Genomic DNA, 22,112 nt, shown 5'->3' on the forward strand with positions numbered 1-22,112 from the left:
GCCCTGACTCATTCTCTCCTGCTCTCTTTAAGGGTGCTCCAGTTTTCTGCATTTCCATGTGGCCACACTGGCATTCAGTGCTGATCATACATGGGATCATATTCTGTTCTGTTCTGTTGGAACCCAAACATCTCAGCTGTGCCCCAATGTCACAGACATTGTTGCTCACGGTTCATTACTTTATCTCTAAATTTAAACTGTGTTCCCAAATGTGACAGTTCAGAGATCAGTGGGGTCAGTAGTTGAGAATTCTGTCACCCCTTCTCTGGTATTCATGTAAAACACCTCTGTCTTACAATAGGGTTATTCTAGACCAGGATGCAGCACATCCTGCTTTCTGCCTTCTGGGACCTTTAGAAATCCAACAGCTCACCTAAGCATTGAGCTACTGCTGTCTAGTCCATTATAGACACTGTGTGGGAAGAGGGAAGGCTGTATGAAAAAGACAGCTCAGGAAGCTGTCACCAGCCAGAGCATAGCCCCTCTACTACTATGAAAGGCACGTTAGTGGGGACTGGCTTTGACATTTTTCTTTTTAAAGGTTTATTTACTTAAAGTACACTGTAGCTATCTTCAGACACACCACAAGAGGGCATCTGATCTCATTACAGATGGTTGTGAGCCACCATGTGGTTGCTGGGATTTGAACTCAGGACCTCTGGAAGAGCAGTCTGTGCTCTTAACCACTGACCATCTCTCCAGCCCTCCATTTCTCTTTTGATGTTTACTTCTTTTTCCCAATATTTTCACCCCTATTTCCTCAACACTTCTTGAGAATCTACTTTGTCAATTGACAGGATATTGATTGGGTATCTGGTGAGAAAAAAATAAAACCTGAATATGATACAGTTCCCATCCTCAAAAGCAAGTTGTACATCAGTTTCCATTTTATTTCTCTTGAAAATACTAGATTCCTTTAACTCATGGTGACAGTGAAGGGAGAGAGTGAATTTATAGGAACTCAGTGAAAGTCACCCTAGGGGTCCTAAGTAGGATCTCATCTCACAGACCTTAAGAACATGGACAACGAGTCTGAGGAAAGCCATTGCTACAGCTACCTTTCTGTCTACTGCTTCCATCCTGTGGTTCCTCGGTAGGCTTATGTTTTACGTGGGGCATATACAGAGCCAGCTCCAGTAAAAAGATAATACTGGCTCACCTGCCATCTGCCACCTTTTTTAGGACACCAGTTTATGGCTGGCCTCTCTACAGATTGACCTCCCCTGAATCTGGCATGACCACATCTGTCCATCCCTCACTGCTGCCCACTTCTACTCTTCATTTCCATTCCCAGCAGCGGGGTGATAAGAACAAATCCCAGCATCCTGTGTGGGAGGACATCACTGACGGGGCTTGGTAAGCCCACCACTGGCTGAGCCACGGCATCTGTCTGCCTAATATACTCCAGTTGTCTCTCAGGTGTTAACAGCCTACAGCCTCTGGAATAGCCTTATACAGCCATATATACAGCAGTTAACAGGGAATGCTTCCTGTTTGCTGACTAAGTTGTACAAGCACTCACAGTCTTCCTCATACTGCTGCCCTACCTTCCATGTGGCCTCTGACGCACTAGAAGGCAGTAGTGAATAGAAGGAGGAAGGCTTAAAGAAGTGTGGCTCTTCTGTGTTCTAAGCACACAGAAGGAGCTTCTGTTTCGTGCCTCTGCTGTTTCGTGCCTCTGCTCTCTTTCCTCTGATGGCAGGGCAGCAGTGAGCACAGTGGACAGGCAATCAGCACCCCTGACTAATCCTTCAGATTGGTTCCTGTTTCCACTCGCCCTTTCCTTCTGATAGTGCCTGGCATGTTTGCTAGACTGATAGTCATTGGGAAGCTGTCACTTGTAGCCAAAGCAAATTGGCCATATTTCCCTTCAGCTCCCACTGTGTGATACAGGAAAGATCAGACACACTTTGAGCCCTGAAGCTTAATTATCACAGAATTCAGCATACATTCTAAAATATTCAGAGTGATACATAACCCTTGACCATCAATAGAGTCTCTTATATGCCTATTATCTTGTCATTAGCAAGAATTTGTTCTTCTTGTTCCAAAGCTGACTGACCAAAGTGTTTTTTGTTAATTGAGCTAGTTAGTCAATGTCTCTAAGTGTATAATTTTTTAATAGATTGATTACTCCACAACCCAGCCTTTTAAATGTTAAAGAAAATGTTAATGTCTGTACTCCAAGACTCAAACCTTGGGTGCACCAAGGACATACCTCAAATTGTAGGGTTTTTATAATCACGCCAGACCTTGTAACCTTGTAGACTCTCCTGTCAGAGACAAAGATTCTGAGCCTGGTGACATTTAACAGTTCTTAGTGGCAATGTGGAAGCCAGAGTCATGATGTCCTGATATCATATCTCTGCCTGACCCCTCTAAACATCAAGCAAATATTCTTTTATGTCGTGTTTTAAGTAACTTTGTTCAACCATTCATATGTTTGAAAGCCCATGAAAAACAGTGAACTTTACCTTTCAGCATCTAGGCCTTAATGTTTGTCTGAGCTGGAGGGAGTGTACATGGCTTCCCAGCCTCTTCCAGATCTGAAAAGTGTAACTCTCACATCATCCCGCCAGCGCATCATGGGAAAGAAAAATGCTCAAGAATGCTTAGGGATTTTTTAGGTATGGCATTTTTTCAGGTTACAATATTTTTATTTCTTGAGTAGTTTCTTGGGGGTCACTTATTCTATACCTGTGACACTGGACAGGCTCGGCTGAGTCAGCACAGCCTTATCATCAGGCAATACCACTCCACCTTGTCATCAGGAAAAGCAGCATTTAGTGGTGATTTGCAGTATCCAGAACTACACACACTGACCAGAGAGAGTGTCTGTACTCACTGCCTGTCTCCAGTCTGAGGCAGTCCAGAGCTTGCAGGTTCTCTGCTGCTACTGTCACCAGGTCCAGACCAACTGCTTCAGCCTCACTGGAAAGCAGCCTTTCCTGCTGTCGTCTCCTCCTCCTCCTCCTCCTCCTCCTCCCTCCCTCCCTCCCTCCCTCCCTCCCTCCCTCCCTCCCTCCGTTTTTATGGGTGGGAAGGCAGCACAGTTTCCCAACTGTTTGAGGCTGCTGTGCTCCATGAACCCTGGACAGAGGGATACATTCCACTCCCTGTTCCATGTGCTCGCCTGATTGCTGCAGCTCCAGGTACTTCCTTTCTGACTCTTGTAGGTTAAAATTGGCAGTGTCCCATTTGTCACCAAATGAATACTCCTTGTTTCTTTATCACTTTGGACATAAAAGCAAGTCTGGAATTCATAAACCCCTGGATTGAGATGTTCTGAGGCCATGAGGGTCTGCCCCCCTTCCAGCCTTGTCTTTGCATCTCAGTGTCAGTGCTTGTCAAGCTGTGTGTTGACACCTACTCAAGTCCTCAACCCAGTACCAAAGCCATCTTAGTTGTTGTCTTCAGTGAACCTACAGTACAATAGACTCATTCCATGACACTAATCAAAATTAACCAGTTTGTAGAAAATTAGTTATACGTAAGTATATATGCTTATATGCAAATACACATGTAGAGCTGCTGAGATGGGTAACGGTACCTGACAAGCCTGACAGGTACACCAAGCCTGACAACCCGAATTGAGAGAGCCGATTCCTTAAAGTTGTCCACATTGACTTATCTGTGTACACATGCATGCATGCCTGCATGCACATACTCATGTACCACAACATGAATGCATATTCAAAGGACAGTATATGTAGAAGTCTCTTCTATTATCATATAGGTCCCAGAGGTTGAACTCAGGTTGTCAGACTTGGTAGCGAGTGCCTTCTCTGAACTCTCTCTGGCCTTTATCTGTGGTTATCATCTCATAAGAGTCTCCATGTCTACCTCTGCCTGCCCGCGAACCTCCTTCTCACAGGTTCTTCTCCTGTCTGCTCCCTGTTTGGTATCCCATGGAGGGTTCACTTATTCCCTGGCAAGGGGTTTCTTAAAGGAAATGAGCTCAAGAGAGATCTCATCCTTCCTTTGCCCATGTTTTCTAGGCATTGGCGTGAATGTTTCATGGCCCATTAGAGTGGTAGGAAGCACCCTGATTAGGCTTTTTCTACATAAGCTGAAGCCTGGAGAAGCAACTGCATAGCACTTTCCTTTCTGTCCACAGAGAATGGATGGATGTGTTTCATAGGTCCAAAGGGGAAACCTTCTGACGCAACTCTGCTTGATTTGCCTAGCTACCTGTGCCCACCGAGCTGTCAGGGTTCCTCAGCTTGATCAAATGGTGTCTGGATCTCATAGGGTTTCTGAGCTCCTAGCAGCTTGACATGCTTCTTGCTATTTTAGAATTCAAAAAAAAGTGGCAAGGGCTAAAGCTAGTAATTCACTATTGAGAATCTGAGACCTGGGGTTTCCTTCTAGAAAAAGCAATCCTTGTATATAGCAGCCCACCTCACCCCATTCTGCCATGAGGCTTGGAAGAGATCAGAAACTTGTTTTTTGCATTATTCTTGTCTCTGCAGCAATGCTTTATCTATGGGTATGTGACAAAATAGTTCAACAAAATCGTTTATTTTTCTCCCTGGCAATTCTCCTCTTGCTTAGTTTGCAGATCTAAAATGAAAAGTGTTTTTGGCTATTGATGTTGTGAAAAACATGGGCTATCTTTCATTTCATTTCTCTGTAGCCTCATCAGGGTTCTCTCCCTTCAGGGTTATTCTCAGGTCCTTGGCCTCTGAAGTTCTTGCTTTTAGAAAATGGAGTTCTACTTCTCTGGTAGACACAGTGTAGGGAAAGCAGCCCTCTTGATCTTCCAGCTATATGACTTGGGTAGGGCCTTTGGCTGTCCCGTCTTTGCAGCCAGAGCTGCCCACTGCAGTCATTCTTTTGCTGCTGTATCCCACCACCACCACCTACAGCTTCATTTTGTGTAATCTGTTCCACTGGAGGCCTAGAGACCCAGAGGGTGAGAACCAAACACGGGACCTATTCCTTTTCTTTACTCGTAAGAATGTAGACCCCCTCTCCTGTTGGTTATGAGATGTCTATTCCCCAGAGTATTATAGAGCCAGGGACCAACAGAAGTCAGAAACCAGGACACAGATTTTCACCACTTTTGTTCTCTGGAATTGTCATTTCTTTATTTTCCCAACTGTCTCTAGCTGGGTCACATTCCTTCATAATTACCGTTGCAGTCCGCATTACTTTGAAATATATATTCTTATCCAGACATTAAAAAATAGCATACTTTATGCTTTATCATATATGATCACTATTAGTAATAAATGTATCTTCAGAATAGTGATTGAATCGAAGAGAGAAAGTACCATCATTGAAAACAAACAAAAGAGGTTTCTGTGCTCATAGATCTTAATAGGCTTGCTGTGGGGGTCATAGAAAATTTTGAGATTTTCAGCATGAGAATTGCTAAGACCGATAATGATGGTAATGAAGAAGATGGTGATAGCTGAAGTAGCCAGCACTGTTCTAATATCTTCCCAACATAATCTCTTCTGGGCTAAGAAGTAGATGTATTATATGACTTCTATAAACAAGGACTGGAGCCTTTGTTGAGTAGTTTAGCCAAGGCCGTGAAGACAATAAATGGTAGAATAATAGGCTGGGAAGCCACTGTGTCTGGCTTTAGCCGCCTACTATTCAGTCAGGTTTCTGTGTTGTTCTGCCTCCTATTCTGAATGAGAGCTGATGGAACTAGCATGCAAAGCACAGCCTAAGGACAGAGGGGGTGTTGATTGGAAAAGGAAAGTGACACTGAATTAACACTTGGGATCCTGGCAGAAAGTCAGATAGTAAGGAGGAAGTGTCTAGGAGCTGGCTGCATTTGTTCTCCAGCACACTGCTGGGCTGGCAGTGTCATTTAGGTGAGGAAAGCCAATTATATAAGCACTGGCTAAAGCCTGGGGCTGAGGGGCTAAAAGGACCAGGGGGAGCAGAGTAAGGCCTCCTCCCAGGTTGAGAGTGGTGGTATGGGCAGTGTTTCTGCACACTTTCTCACACATGTTCCTTTTCTCCTCATACAGGCATTGAATGTCCCAGAGGAGCACGAAATCTCCCAGGCTTGGTGCAGGAAGGAGAGCCATTCAGTGAGGAAGCCACACTTTTCACCAAGGAACTAGTGCTGCAGCGAGAGGTAGGGCATTTTCATGTAGCTTCTTGTGCAGGAGGGGTACACAGTCCTTCTCCCTGGATCTCATAATTTCCTGCCATGTCAAAGATAAAGTTGGTCGCCCTTTCCATTGGCCAGCCCTGCCATCCAGGAGCCGTTTCTACGTCAGCCCACATCTTATCTCCTTGAGCCCTGCATCACTGGTCAGCCACCCCCAAATTGTCCCTTCTCACTGTTAACCTGGCACATGAGGCCAGCCCAGCCAGGATCCCGATGCAGAGGGCTTAAGCATTGCGGCCCTCCTCCTTGGTGAATTAGCCTGAGCAGCCTGCCTCTAGCTGGATTTAGAAGCTTGACTAACCCTGTCAGGGGCCAATTTTCTTTGAACATTTATTTGTATCTTTGAGTAATTGCATTTTCTGTAGCGGGTTTTCTGACTTAATTTAATTGTATTTCTGTATCTGCCTGTTGGGCTGACTCTTGCAGGCAGGAATGAGGCTTTCTGCTGCTATGGTGCCCTTCTACCACTAATTTTACTCGAGCCTTCATCAACAGATCTATCTTCCTTCTAGGAGTATGCCATCCATTCATCCTGCTCAGTGAGCACAGGGAAGAGCAGTGGGAAGTGTGCCTCACTGCCTGCCTTTGTCCCTCCTCCCTCCTTCCTCCTCCTTCCTTCCTCCTTCCTCCTCCCTTCCTCTTGTCACCAGCTCTGCACTTAGACAGTGCGCGTGAAGCCGCACATATGTGTGTCCACAAGCTTTCTCTCAGGGCTCACTTGAGATCCTGGAGAGCAGATGGAAGGGCTTCAAGACATTCAGTGTGGACATACTTGGGTAGAAACATCAGCATCTCATTTCCTTTTCCCATCAGCCATTACTTTAACACTGGGCACTATGGAAGAACATGTCATCCCTAGAGGCCCTGAGACACCACCTTTTCAACTCAGCAGTACTCTTGCTATCTGTGGCCACCACTTTGGGATTTCCCTAACACTGGCCTTCTGGTTTTAGTAGAAGAAATTAATTTGGCCAAACAAATCCTGAATCCTCTATTCAGAAGAGGTATTTGTTCCACATCCCAAATACCAACCAGTTACCTGGATAAGCTGCTTCTGCTTTGCTGGCCATCAGTGGCTGGGGCGTGTAGCACTTAATCATCTAGTTCACTTTACATTGTTCTCTGTTCTCTCTGTTAAGATGCACTTCTCCTTGAAAAGTAGAAGCTCTTGATAGAGACATGCTTACTGCCTCTACATACATGCATACATCTTGTAACCACACGGTATAGCTTGAATTTTTCAATTAAAGATAGCAATATCCGCCCCTACCCTCCACTAACATTTGAATGCTGCAAACACTCTGTTGTCTAGCAACACTTGAAGATTAGCTGGGAGGGGCCTTCTGACTTTTTGGAGCTTTCAGTCTTGTCCTTCACAGGAATTGGGAAAGCAGGCAAGCACGCTCTAGTTTGTGACCTGAAGGCACCAGAGAGGAAGTAGCAGAAAATCTTTTTCTTTCTCTCTTTTCTTTTCTTTTTTTTTTTTTTTTTAATTTATTTTTTGGTTTGTTTTGAGATAGGGTCTCATTATGTAACCCAGGCTGTCCTGGAATTTACTATATAGACCAGGCTAGCCTTGAAAGAGATTGCTTGCCCCTGCCTCCCAAGTGCTAGGATTAAAGGTGTATGCCACTAGCCGGTCAAGGCAGCAGATTCTTTGCTGGTTTCTTATGCTTACATAGGGAGGAAACCTTAAAACACTTGAGCCGTTGAACTGTCTATATCACACTCTCACCTGACTCCTCATTTTCACCAACATTTCCTAAAGTAGTGGTTCTCAACCTTCCCAATGCTGTGACCCTTTAATACAGGTTCTCATGTTGTGAGGACTCCCAACCATAAAATTATTTTCAATGCTACTTCAAAACTGTAATTTTGCTACTGTTAAGAATCCTATGGTCTGGGCTGGAGAGATAGCTCAGCAGTTAAGTTAAGAGCACCCGACTGCTCTTCCAGAGGTCCTGAATTCAATTCCCAGCAACCACATGGTGGCTCACAACCATCTGTAAAGAGATCCGATGCCCTCTTCTGGTGTCTGAAGACAGCAAGTATACTCACATATAATAAATAAATAAATCTTTAAAAAAAAGAATCCTATGGTCTTAGATGACCCTCAGACCACAAGTTGAGAACTGCTGTCTGGTAGTGACATTCTCTTTCCTTTTCAACTCTTGTTTCCTCTACTACTTTCCTGCCCAGCCGTGTTTCTGTCCCCGGGTGACAGCTATAATGGCCTGTTTTCTGTGCCTTGCTGTTTTACTGTGTGTTTAACACTTCCTGGTGGGAAGGCAGCATCTCTTTCTCCACTTTCTCTGACGCCTCTTCCACATGAGTCTGCAGAGCCTTAGTCCAATCCAAAGTTGACATTTGTCTGTCACTGCAGTGGCCCGGTCTTCACAGCCCTTGGCTTAGGGTCTGTCTGTAATGAACATGCTGCACCATCACAGCAGCTGATATGATCACTTGGTCAAACTGTTTTTTTTTTTTTTTTTTTTTTTTTTTTTTTTTTTTTTTCGGAGCTGGGGACCGAACCCAGGGCCTTGCGCTTCCTAGGTAAGCGCTCTACCACTGAGCTAAATCCCCAGCCCCGGTCAAACTGTTTTGAAAGGTCATTATCCAGAGGACATAGGAGTACTGCCTAAACCGCAGATAATTTAAGATTTTGACTAAAGGAACCAGCTGTAACCAGCTCTCCTGAGCATTTCCCCTCATAGAATAGATGAAAACTGTTTTCCTAATGGTGAGACAGTCAAAGGAGGCTTTCATTTAGCAAGAGTGTTGTTTATTTACTATTCCTACTCCATGAGGCTTTACAGAGAACACAGCTCTTGCCTTCCCACTCCTCCACAGAGGTAAGGGAGGGAGGGAAGTCGCGTGTGCTGGTGCCCTTGCTTGTTGAAAAGAGGATGATGGGATGACTGTATGGGCAGAGCCCCGGCCATGTGTGACTCGGCCTTGTGGCCCTACAGGAGCCATGCTGCTGCTTGGATAGCTGCAGTAGACCTTGGTTTTATGCTTGTTCTTCTGCCTTTGATAATCAAGCACAACTGGGTATTTTGAAGATCTGACTGTCCTTGTCTCTGCCCCATCTTCCCTTTTAAGTTATTAAACCTTTGTTCACATCATTTCACTTGGGCCCAGGATTTCTCTACCTTGGCCTGCTTTCCCCCAGATACTATAAATCTGTATTACTCAGGGGAAAGAAATAGTTCACATTTCAAAGTTTTCACTGGATCCCCGTAAGAGGAAGCACAGCATGACCAGAGAAGGATCTAGACACTGAGGAAATACCATGGTCACTGTTACTAGAAGTCAAGAAAGAGATGGGAGCTGGCTCTCAGGATGCTGACACTGATAAATACTCCTTATTTTCCTGGCTTTGGATAAGCAGGGCACAAATACCTGTCTCTGCTCTGCTTTGAGTGAGTAGGAAACTGCTTGCCTTTCCATCCCCTTCCTATGTAGGGGCAGTCCTGCAAGGGTCGATGAGGCGTCTCTCTGCATGCTTCCCTTATACATAGTACTACTGTCTTTATCACAGAACTACTGACATTTGCAGCCACCGCTCAGTTCCATTTTCCTAAGTGGCTCTCTTGGCCTTCTCATCACACCACTTCTTTTTCCTGTCTGCTACCTGGTGTTTCTCCTTAGCCACTGATTGATTCTTTTTGGCTTGGTTCTCTTGGATCTAGTAATTCTGGTCCTGGGCAGTGGTCTGTCTGGCATGCAGGAGGTATTGCCAGCCCCAAGGCAGGAAGGGCCCGAAGTCAAATACCAGGTTATTACCTGATTCTGATCTGATGCTCAGAGCAGCCAAGGACCTTCAGAGGATTTAAATTCTTACCTTTACTCAAAGGAAGTCCAAAGCATTCAACATCTCTTTCCAGCCTGACCAAAATGTGCGTGCTAGAGCCATGCAAATCTGGCCCTCTGCCAGTTGTTTACAAATAAAGTTTTGTTGAAACATAGACATGGTGATTCTTTGTACATTGTCTTTAACTGCTTTTACACCATTAGTCTGTGATGGAATTGAGTAAGGATGTCAGAAATTGGATGGGCTCCAAACAAGTTTGCTTGTAATCCCTTATAGTACAGACTATGCAAAATTGGGTTAAATGGCTCATCGTAGCCATGTGGAGCCTCAAAAAGTCTCTGACCTTGAGGTGCTGGGTTGCTTATGAGCCATGCAGCATAGAATTGTTTTATGTGAACTGTAAGTGCTGTGTCGAATTGGCTAGCATGTGTGACACATTTTATCCTCCCCCCCACTCCCACCATGCACTTGCCTTTTTTAAAGCAACTCCCTGCTATACTGCCAAGGACAGGAAGATCGGGTGTAATTTCCCAGGCAGGGAATTGCACTTGTTGCTAGCATCTTCCCAGAAATAGTGATGGGAGATAGCACTAGCTAATGGGTAGATAACTGGCTTAAAAGTGCAAACTCCTGGTCTTCACACTCCAGTTATCATGCAGCCTGAGAATGTGTTTTGAGGTTTTTTTTTTTTTTTTTTTTTTTTTTTTCTGGCCTTGCCTTGGTATTTCTGTCTAAATGATTGATCTAGCAATCCAGCCATCCAAGAGCCCTCTGAGGCCTTTGTCATGAACACAAGTCATTTGTGCTCTTTTGACATCGTCTTCCAGAAGGCCAGCTAGCCAGGATACACTCACCGACCCACCGCTACATCCTGGCACTCCAGGTGTTGCAGTGTTGGAGAAACCTGAACTTACAAAGAAGGAGCTATGGGTATTTGAAAAGCTGGTGTCACGGTTTACGTGAAACAGTTCTGCAGTGTAGCTCAGGCAGATTTGCAGCTCACACTTCCATGGATGCGTCAGGTATGGCTTTGGAGGAAGAAGAGTCTACAGGGCCTTGGTAATCATTCCCAGTGTGTTTTATCTCCTTTATCCTCTTTAAGCCTTCAAAGTTGTTCCTTGATGGTGCCTGGATAGCGACACCCCCATGCTGGACAGCTCCAGCTGAAAACTCAGGCTCTGCCCTGACCTACTTCCCTCTTGCTGCTGGCATCAGAAGGGAAGATTTCCCCTGGGGAACCCACTCTGCAGCTTCAGTAACCCTGGCACGGCCCTAGTTTTCCTCTGACCCCTAGCCACCCCCTAGATTTTTTTCAAAGACAAAGCTATAAAATATTATAAGCAACTGTTGCAGCTGAGGAAAAAAATGCCAGTTTGAGGGAGCATGGCCCCATCCTGAATCCTAGTCTATCTAAGGAGGAATGTAATATACATAGGGAAGACAGCTTAGCATGGAAAGAAAAATGGGCCCATCTCCTTCATTTAGGTTTCATGTTGTCGTGCCTCATGTGAAAGGGAGGTGAAGGTTGACCTCACAGTCTTTTCTGTACCCTCTGGCTCCGCCCCGTTCCATCTGTTCGTGTAGCCTACTTCCTGCCAAGGAGAGTCATTGGAGGAGAAGGTAGCACACAGTGCGGAGGATGGTTCCGTCCTGGGAAGTCCAAGAATGTGCAGTTCACCTGGCCTCAATGGCTCCAGTGGAACCTGCTCTCCCACACTCGCTGTTTGTCATTGCCCACTAGGAACCCTCACTGAGCCACTAATAATTGCCTGCTAGAAAAATAAACAGGCTGCTCGGTGTGTTTCCTTTTCTTGTTGTTCGTTTTGTTTGTTTGTTTTGTGCAGAAGTCACTTTATTTTAGGCTGTCCTAGCCACCATCCAAGAGAGAGTGGGATGTATGTGCAGCCTTTTTAAAGTGCTCTCTTCCCCTACAGGTGCTTAAGAACTTTTGGTTGGAGGAGACAGTATAGTACCCATCAGTGATGCTTTCCAGAGTTTGTTGTTGAGTTCACTGTTGCTTTCATCTAAAGGGGCTCAGGAAAAGGACCTTAGGTTCATAGTGTTTGCTAAAATTGGAGGGTTTTGTGTAATCTTTATATGTCACAACAAACAAATGCATGCAAAGCTACTCTCCCAGGCTCACAGTCCCAGAAACTCAGTTCCACCTGCTCCTCCCCACTGGTGTTACAGCAGATACTAAAGTAGAAATACCTCACTGCTCCTCAAACATTGCTCATTCTCCTATTAGAAAGGGACCACGGTTTAACCTTTACTTTATCTTTTTTTTTTTTCCAACTCCAGAGTGTCTAGAAGTAAAAGATTTTCCTAAAGGTTTACCATTGACACTGTTCATGAAACATTCCATTCTGATTCTGTTCTTGGGCGTGAGGGATTTGCTGTGGTCCTGCCTCCCTGGGTATTTTCTCTGTTCATTTGTGGTTCTTCCATCGTTTGACCATCTGACTGCTTGCTTCGTGTTCTGTTTTAACTTTTCTGAACCTTGTTTTCTGTGCAGCCACATCCTTCCATTTGGTAATGTATACGCACATTCCTGTGTCTGTAGTCTTTCTCTTAGGAGGCACGTCTGACTCTGGTATGCATCTATTTAAGCAGACGTGGTGCCCTTGCTTCTGGATAAAGTGTCATCTCTAATTTATACATCTCCTGAGCCACTTCTCCAACCTCGAATCTCACCCCTTCCTCATATCTGCCTGTGTCAGAACAAACCTACGATGCTCATAGCTCCCCTCTGTATCAGTACACAAGAGATGTTCACTTTTGTAAAGGAAAGTGATTTATTTCACCACTTAGGGTGAAGAAGATCTGCTCTGTTATTTATGGTTCTCTGGAAAAGTTCTCAACATTCAGTGGGAGAGGAAGAAAGGCATTAGAGTTCTGAGACGGAATATGTGGCTTCTGACTGAGGAACTAACTTCCTATAAACTTGGCCGTGTACTTACTACAGACTGTCCTCTCTTGAGTTTCCCTATGTACTAACCAAGATGCTTAGACAAACCTAAACAATGGTGTGACGTTGTAGAAAGGCTTTCATTGCTTTAAATTTTTTTCACTGGCCTAAAAGAAGCCACCAGTGTCTCCTTGGTTTCTAACACAGTTTCCTGTCTCCTTCCTTTGTATGTCTGTCCTCTACTCTTGCTGATTAGCCCAAGGGATCATTTTGAAATTTAGGCCCCCATAAGTTCCTGTTCCAAGATTGGTTGTAAGCACTGTGTGAGCATCGGACTGTCATCAGACTCTTCACTCCTGAGCCTCCAGCTCTTCCCCGGTACTTGTTAATGCCCTGGGGACAGAGACCTCAAACCCCATCGATGCCTATAAGTGAAGATAGCATCGTAAGATGGCAGAAAGCCAGGCGTGGGGGTGCACAGCTTCAGTTGGAGCACTGAGGAGACAGCGGCGAGGGGACTTTGAGTTTAAAGCCAGCCTACATGACACAGTGAGACCTTGTAGAGTTGGGGGTTACGACAAAAGTTTTAAATGCACACTGCTGTCACGATGCTCTTTTTTTTTTTTCTCCTTCTCGCAGCCTGCTGGGTCCCCCTGTCAGTTTTAAGTCATAGGGCAGCTTCCAGTGGCCTTCCTCAGCAAGCTTAGCTGTTTGCTGGCTCCAGTAGAGTTCCTTTCTGCAGAGCTGCTGGCTCAGCTCTGCTGTTCTTCTACTGAGAACTTTCATAGTCAGTCAAGCATAGAATTACCATCCATTCTTCTGAAATAGTTGCTGGGGCTAATTTGTCATTGGCTTGGCCATGTTCCTATTACCTGCGTGTCATAGGGGCTATCTAGTGTAGGTTTGATAGGCCTCAGTGCCCTCCAGAAATAGTATCCACATCTGTCACTGCTGCTGGCAGTGAGGGTGGGACAGGCATGGCATAGAACAGAAGAGATGTGGCCTCTCTGAGCTATGGAGGAGGGTCTCAGGGGTGTGATTCTGTCCCAGAAAGAAAATCCTATTCAGCAGAAGTATTGTACCTTTCCCTTAGGAGCTCGTCTCCACTGTTGCAAACTCTTCTTTGAGAGGCATTTGTATTTTTCTCTGCCAGGTCAGCTTGTTTTTTTTTTTTTTTTTTTTGTACTGTTGTTCCATCAAAAATTAAGTAAGAAATATAGTGCTTGGTTGGACTTGAAATTGTACTTTCCTCCCCCAAGTAGCAGCAGCAGCACCCTTGGCAACGCCAAGAGGATCCTGGCACGGTGTTCTCCTCCCTTCATCTTTGGTCCTGACCCAGATCAGTCCCAGAGTAAAGATGGAAAGACTCAAACATGATTTCTCCTCACATCTCTTCTCTACCAATATGACCCACACAGTTCATTTGAACATCATTTAAAGTGAGGCCTGAAGCAAGGCTAGTGAGCTTGTTGGCTCTGAGAGCATCATTGCTGACACAGGATGCTGAAAACTCTTCACACAGACACACTAGGCGCAGCCTCTGCCCCTCACCAGATTCAATGCTCTCTGTTCTGACAGGACATGTTCTCTACAAGCAGCCCCATGGGAGAGCGCTGTTGAAGAGCATGTTCATCTTCTAGGCTACCAGGGCTTGTGGCCCAGAACAAATGGAAAAGTGTCATCAAAAGGAAAATAAAGGTTTCAACTAGGGGAGCTGGGTGCCGTTTTTTTTTAATTGAGGTATAGTAGATGCTCCTGAAATAGAGTTCTGGCTTCTCTTTCCTCTTTAGTTATAAATGAAGACTTGAAAGAAAATAGCTAAGAGTTTTTGTTTCTCAGGCAAAGCACGTTACTCAGAACTCTTTACCTTCCCTGCTAAACCCTTGTTTGGAAAATAATTCTTCATTTCTCTATCTTCAGTTAGGCAGATATTTCTCTTAAAACTAAAGATGACCTCATACAGACCTGCCCCCAACTTATCAGAAGTTTCATGCAGGACCCCAACACTTCACCTACACCTACAGCAGCCAGTCATGTTGGCGTGTTTAGAGTCTTTTCAGCCCTCTTTGTCCCAAACATTCTAAACCACACCCACTGCCTGAATCTCCCCCAGCTCTCGTTATTGCATAATTCAGTTGGTACCTTTTTAGCACACAGCTCATACTATGTAATAGCAAGGCTGCCTGAACCGCCAGCAGAGGACAAGCAGATTGTCGGCTGCGCTTGCTCTCCAGGTAGCACTAACATTCTGTTCCACGTGTGACTCCCCCCAAGGACACTAGCGTGACTGTTCTGGTGGATGAGCTGACCTTAATTCTGTCTTCTTTTCCCCCACTCCCTGAGCTGTTACCAAGGACTAGGGCGCCTCTGTGCTCTAAACATGACTCTGCTGATGAACTTCTCACTTGCTACTCCACCCGGGACAGTTTCTGGTCAGCTGAACTTAAATGGATTTTGAGAATGAAAGTGACCAATGGTCTGTTATGAAATAAGATTCTGAGCAAGACTGAGAATTAATGGCAGAGATACCCTGAACCTGTCCCAGACAACAGGGTTTCACAGTCACAGGGGACAGCTTGTTCTCCAACTTACCCTCACTCACTACACTTTAAGGACATCTTTTGTTTCTTTCTTAGTCACTGAACAAAAACTTTTTTAACATGTGAAAAGTCATACCTGGGTCCTCATTTTCATTTCCTATCTCACCTCTAAACCAAGGCAGCCTCACTATGTACTACAGTGTTTCTAGTGTTGTGCAGTATGGCAAACCTGCTCCATTAAGTTACCGTAGTTGTATAAAGAATATCTCTCTATGTAAAGTTACTGTGAAAATGAGATGTCTATGGAAATGTTCAATACGGGACCTAGTGAACAGTGCACAGTCCATGAACAACACTTTACGCAGTATTTCACCAGGGACACTGTTTCTCTATTGGTTTTGCTAGTGTGGGATTCAGACTCCAGTGTGGATAAAACAGGATTGATATAGGCTCATGTGTTATGATCAGTATTCTTGTTAAAATCAACAAATTCATGTTTAGTTCACTGCCTCACTCCTAAACCTGTCTAAGTCAGTGTCAACCGTGTAAACCTACTCTTCCAACCCTCTTCCAGTCTTAGACCATGGCGGACAACGCTCGTCAGTCATGGCATGCTTTGACCTAGGGCTCTGATACTTTTCAGGTTCTTCAAAGCTACTACCAGTTGAGCTGAGCATGGTGACATTTATCTCTAACCTCAGCACTTGGTAGGCATAGCTCTTAAGTTAGAGACCAGCATGGTTTGTTCAGACTTCAAGGGGCTAAGACGCTATCTCTGAAGGAAAAAAAAAATTATTTTTTTTTAAAGCTTCTATCAATTGGATGGATTTGGCACTTGGATGGAAACCCATTTGCCCAAGTTCTCTTGGTCTAAGTTCCCAAACAAGCCTTTAAATATCTTTGGGCATCAACCAGTCTTTTTTCTAAGCATGATAAGACATTTTGCCTTTGGTTCTTCGTCCCATACATCAAAACTATTTCCTTCTAAGCAGTGCCACTTTCACTGACAAAGCAAAGGTCTTCCCAAGAGTGTTAACCTTTGCAAGAAGGCTTTTCTAGATTTGACTATGAACTGATAAGGCCAACCATCACTACAGGAGAGGAGAGTCAGAAACTATAGGTATCTGGGAAATAAGTATCTTAACCGCCTAAACTACTGTAGAGGTTCCCTGCTTTCCTCTACTTAGGTAAGAATCCTGGCCTTGTGTGATCCGTAGAAATGGCCTAGACTTTGGTAGCCCAGGGCTCCTTGTTCTCAGACAGAGTACCCATGCTTTCGTTTTGGCCCCATCCTTTCATCCACAGTCACAGCAGTCTAAGATCACCATATGTTTGTCCTTGAAGTGTGTTCAATTGGAAGACTTGGAAACTAGCAAAGTGCCAGCAGGAGCCCTAAAGAAAGATCTAGGTGTTAACCAGGACAGAAAGGGACAGGAAAAGAGCCTCAAGCAGCATTGTTTGGAGCCAACACTATAGAACAGACACCTATCACTGAAGCAGGAATAAAGACTAAACTGGAAGCCCCTTCCCTTCCCCGTGCCCTTTTTCTTTCCAGGTTAAGAGAGTGCTCTCCTTTTCTTTATTTCCGGTCTCATGATACCGGAGAATTCTTTTCAGTAGTAAAGGAAGAAGTTGGCTAGAGGTGGAAGATGTTGCAGCCACTCCCAATCCTTCCATCCCTCTGTAGAGGGCTACACCTGGCACTTCACTGTCCAGGTCTCCACAGCACGCACATATGGTACGAGGGTGCTGGTACCTCTCCAGCTCCGTCTAAAACATTGTCCTGAGGTTTGTGTGGCAGCACTGTAACCTTATATGAAGAAATGCAACAACAGTCCATTACCGCTGATTGGATATGGATTTTTGGTCTGGCCACCTGCCACTTGGTAATTTTAGAATAGGGTCACTTTCACAATAGGAGGATACCTTGTAGGAGAGGACTAGTTGGTTCTTTCTTATTGCCGTGCCCTTTCACAGCCATGCGCCCTATTTCTTGAGTGTATGACTAGTTCTCAGTCTGCCTGGCAGAGAGAGCCAGAGCTCTACCCTCAGCTTCCAGGGCTGCAGACGTGGCCATTTCCAAATGCCTGGGGTGCACTTAAGTACTTCCTCCTTCTAATCTCAGCACTTCCACTCTCAGCACATCAGCAGCTTTGTAACTTGCATTTAATTTTGCTCTGCGTTTTGGCCTTTCAGGTATTTGTAGGGAGAAGGCAGGGATACTGGTGAACAAAGTTAGGCAGTAACGCCTGAGTCACAGTCTCTGGAGAACCATTTAAACCAGGTGCCAGAAGCATCCTGAGGCCTTCTGCTGGATTCTGTTTCATAGTGTATGTGTGGTGACTGCCTGCCCAGGTTTTACTATCTGCAAAATGGGGGTACTAGAACTCTGTTCTGACTTAAGAATGCCAAATGAGGGGAATGCTCAGACAAGATGAGGAGTTTACTGGGGAGACCTAGGCCCCAGGTGGTTCCTGAGAGTGTGTGTGCCTTAACAGGGAATACTGTTAAAGAGTTTTTTGGTTTGGGGTTTTGTTTTGTTTTGTTTTGTTTTTCTCATCAGCCACTCAACTATAGGGCCAACTGACAGAATAACAAAGCTGTGATCTGGAACTATGGATAATTCTATACTCTATTGGGTTAAACTTTATTTTTTTATTTATTTTTATTCCCTTTTCTCTGATACCAAATTTGTGATATGTTGGCTTTTCTACATGAGCAAGGTAATGTTTGACTCCTGCTAAGACACAATCTAATCCAAAAGGCTTACTAGCTCTCATAGTCTTCCTTGTAATTAACTTGTTGGATGAAGCTCCAAGCTAAAGATGAAAAGCAGACACTGAATATTTTGTCCGCCTGTTAAGAGTTGCTATGCCCATGAATCTAACACTGCTTTTTCCTACTGGTCTGGATAAGTCCATATTTGCATATCTGTCTTCTTCCCTGTCTAAGTCCTGGTCAGATTCCCTTCAGGATTAAGAAAAGACCTATAACATTTTAACCAAGACCCCTGATCTTTATGTCAATTCTTTCAACCTGGAGCCATGATGCTTGTTCTTGTTGAGTATAAGTTTCACATTTCTGCCACCTATTTATGTTTCCTTGACATGTGACCCAGAAATGGATTAATGAGATTGTCCTTGAAGCTGTGGATTCTTGCTTTTCCGTACAAAACTGTAGTCCGTGGCTGAGATTCCCCAGCTCAACACCACTAAAGTATGGCAACTTCAAAAACCCATGAGCCCTTAGGAGGCCTGTCATGTCTCAATGCACAGGCTTTTAGGCTTGCGTCAGAGGGACTTGTATGGTTTATGGAGCCATTGCCCTCCAGAAGCCCAGCGGCATGTAAAAAAATGAGGGCACTGAGAGGCTCCATGCGGCCCATGAAGGTATGAGGACAGAGATAGGGTAGTCATGACAGAGTTAAGGGCACCCAAGCATTCCCACCTGGGTGATTAGAAGGCCATGCCAGGAAAACAGCAGTTTCACATGCTCAGACTTAAATACTCTGACCTTCCTCTTTTCATTTCTTTACCTACCTCCTTGTGTTTTTGTAATTTGTACAGTATCGTTCAAGGGTGTTAAAGTGATCAATAGCAATTCACCTTTTCCCTTATTGATTAAAGTGATGGCAAGGAAAAATGGCAGGCAATACCAATTCATTTATCATAAGCTATCCATTTCCTACGGAGCCACCACTGACCTGTCCGCCTGTTGGGTTGCTGATGTGCAAGTGGTGTTACCTCTGTTTCAGGCTGCCTTAATGGAAATGAAGAAACCACTGTGATTGGGTCTTCTAATCAAAAGATAACACAAAAAGAAACGAGGGAGGGAGGGAGGGACAGAAAGAGAGAGGGAGGGAGGGAAGGAGGAGAGAGATTGAAGCTCACCACATATACTCTGCCATGAAAAACAGCTTGTCACCCCTTGTGAACACTGCTATGTCACTCAGCAGTAGCTCTCTCGTTTTTCCAAAGTGTATAGTGTTCTTTTACTGTCTGCTTTTCTACAGAATGTAAATCAAGTATGATGAATGAAAAGATCAAGACCTCTATGAATGACTCCAGCTTTGCTGAAGTAAACTACCATTCCTCTGTGGCTTTTCAGTACCAACTGGGCTCCTCTTTGGAGAACGTGAGGTGCCAGGGTTGGATCCAGGGAGGCTTAGGACATAAAGGAAGGGTTCCAATGGTTAAAGGGTTCTGCGCCCACCTAGGGATAAAACACAGAGGCAATTCTTATCCATCTCACTTAATCCTAGACATACGCATGGAAGGAGTGTGTGTAGGTTTGTATGCTGTTCCCCTTCCCTGGCCCCACCTTCTGTCACTTGGCAAGAGTGATAGAGCACGCATTTTAAATGTACCCTTTTACAACAAGTGCTCATGTTTAAACTTCACTGTTGCAAATAGCAGTCCACACAGGCAAAGACTGGCTTTTAATTCCAGGACTCTACAGAGGGAAGTCACACTGACTACAGAGCCAAGCTGACTAACCTAGCTGCTGCTTCTCTCGTTTAAACATGTGAAAACAGGAATGTTGTTGCTTCTTACCCAGAATCTCACCTTTCTGCCCTTCCGTCCGCGGCACGTTAGGTTCTCTGCTATCATTCAAAGGAAGCCGATTCTCCTTTGGTTGAGCTGTGGTGGAGAAGCAGTAATACTTGGGTTGCTTCCTGGAGGACAGCCCTGCTGAGGCACTTACCTGAGTATGTAGTTAGTGGCAGTCAGTGTGGTCCCAGGGCTGGCCGCTTGTTGCTGTCCGGGCTGCAGTCTTTCATGTTAGCCCAGCACTCAGCCTGGCTTCTCCAGAAGAACACTGCCATTATTATGCTGTCTGAGTACCTACTGGGTTGAGGTCACTATTTTTGATATCCCTCTTCCAGTAGGAAGATGTCACTGGAAACCCAGTGTGACTATGTCAGGTATGTCACGGGTGGTCTGCCAATGGTAGACGTGTAGAAGGCCGCCAGCTCTCTGTGAGGCTGGTGAATTACATGTGACACTGCCAGCAGGATGACTGTTCTTTCCCACAAACCATTAGTAAACTGTCCTGCATTGGGGTTGGGAGGGGGGCTGACAGTTCCATCATCCTCCTCAGCTTTGTTTGACAACTTTGCTCTTTAGGCCAGAGCTTTATAAATGGCTGGAGGTGATGAGAAGAAAAGAAATGAGGACTGTATTTCCATTTACTATGTTTTTCTCCTGAGCTGGAAAGTAACCCCCTTCTTTTGCATCATCTTGGCAGCACAGTACGAAGGTTCAAGGCTTGTATGGGTAGGAGTGCTAGAGGCTCAGCTCCTGCGTGGGCAGCAGACTCCCAACTGGACAATGTCTGCAGATGCATCAGCTAGTGGAGGGCACACGTCTTGTTCCACTGGGGCTTGAGTCACACCATCTTCTTCCTCCAGCCAAGGCAGCCTTACCCCTGCTAGGTCTGAATACAGAAAGCATCTCTGGTTTTTTAGAAACTCCATTTTTAGCAAAGGTGGAAGAAGGCAAAGCAAATCCAATACAGGAAGTTCAGTCTCTTATAGACATCCCATGTCAACAAACTAAAGCAGGACTTTCCCTTTGCTGGCTAGAAGATTTAGAATAGAAATCACATTTCTCCATAAAGCATTGAGTGCAGAAAAAATAGATAAATAGAAATAAGTATGATCCATTTGGTTGCAAAGACTTAAGCGTAGTTTATTGCTGCAGTAGACGATTTTGTGGCGAGAATGGCTGCAGGTGAGACAACTGAGGCCTGAAGTTAACCACTTGAACACACTCCCACAGGGAGTTAGGGGAGAGCACAAGTTTCTACACGGCATCACTTCCACAGTACCTCTGAGGCCGTACAAGAACTAACGTAAGAATGTGTCTACCGAGGAGTGGGTGGTGTGACTGAAGAGGTAAACAGGTGAATTTCCCTCGGATTGCGTTACTTTAGTGAGACAAGGACAGGGGCTTAGGGCACTGAGCAGTCATCCAGGCCCTAGTGTTTGTAGGAGGCTCTGCAGACGAGTGCAGAGCCGAGCACACAGATCAGAGTGCAAGCCAGGGGGAAAGACGGCAGGTACCAGGCCAAAATCTAAACTCAGACGCAGCCAACGGAAATAGCTTAATGGCTGAAGTTGGAGTCATTTACCTTGTGGGCAGGGCATTTTGTTTTATTTGGGTTTTTCTTTAAGAAACTGGGTAAAGTTCAACTTACATAGCTGAGATTGTCCCTGACACTGGTTTGACACAGCCCCATCCTTGTCCCCGTGTATCATATGTTCAGGGACCTGCTCCTTCTGTCCTCACAGAAGGCCTCTGGAGAGCTGTACCACATTGTCAGGGTCTGGAAGATTTTCACTCCATGCTGAGATCTCCCTTCCATCTTCTCAGTCTTCTTTTTGTCTTTAAAGTTGGGGAGGAACAAATCACATTTTCCAGCAATTTAACATTATTAGCTGATTTTCCCCCCTTTCTAAGCAGAGCTAAATGGAGCTAAACATATACACAAGGGCTATATTTAGACCTGATGGTGTGGTAGAGTAGAGAAGGCACAAACATAGAGGTTTATCTGCTACCTAGTAAACACAAGGAGGTGTCAGGGCTGGAGAATTCAATAGTAATAATAAGCATTTATATGGTGCGATGACAACTTTGATACAGGGCATAATTTTCTGGGGATTGCTATTAATTGTGACTCTGCCTGTGAGCGGCCCCCTGGTGAGGGGCTTGG

At 45.0% G+C, this 22,112-nt stretch overlaps 1 protein-coding gene across 2 annotated transcripts in view; it reads left to right on the top strand.

The window, feature by feature from the left end:
• The window catches only part of Snd1 (staphylococcal nuclease and tudor domain containing 1), a 399,238-nt gene that overhangs the window by 299,909 nt on the left and 77,217 nt on the right, over positions 1-22,112 (top strand). For both annotated transcript variants that reach the window (NM_022694.2, XM_039108324.2), the window contains exon 16: positions 5,991-6,100. In NM_022694.2, coding sequence (NP_073185.2) covers positions 5,991-6,100 — 110 coding nt within the window. The remainder of the gene's footprint in view (positions 1-5,990; positions 6,101-22,112) is intronic.

This window comes from Rattus norvegicus, chromosome 4, assembly GCF_036323735.1.
Source record: "Rattus norvegicus strain BN/NHsdMcwi chromosome 4, GRCr8, whole genome shotgun sequence".
NCBI classification, from domain to species: domain Eukaryota; kingdom Metazoa; phylum Chordata; class Mammalia; order Rodentia; family Muridae; genus Rattus; species Rattus norvegicus.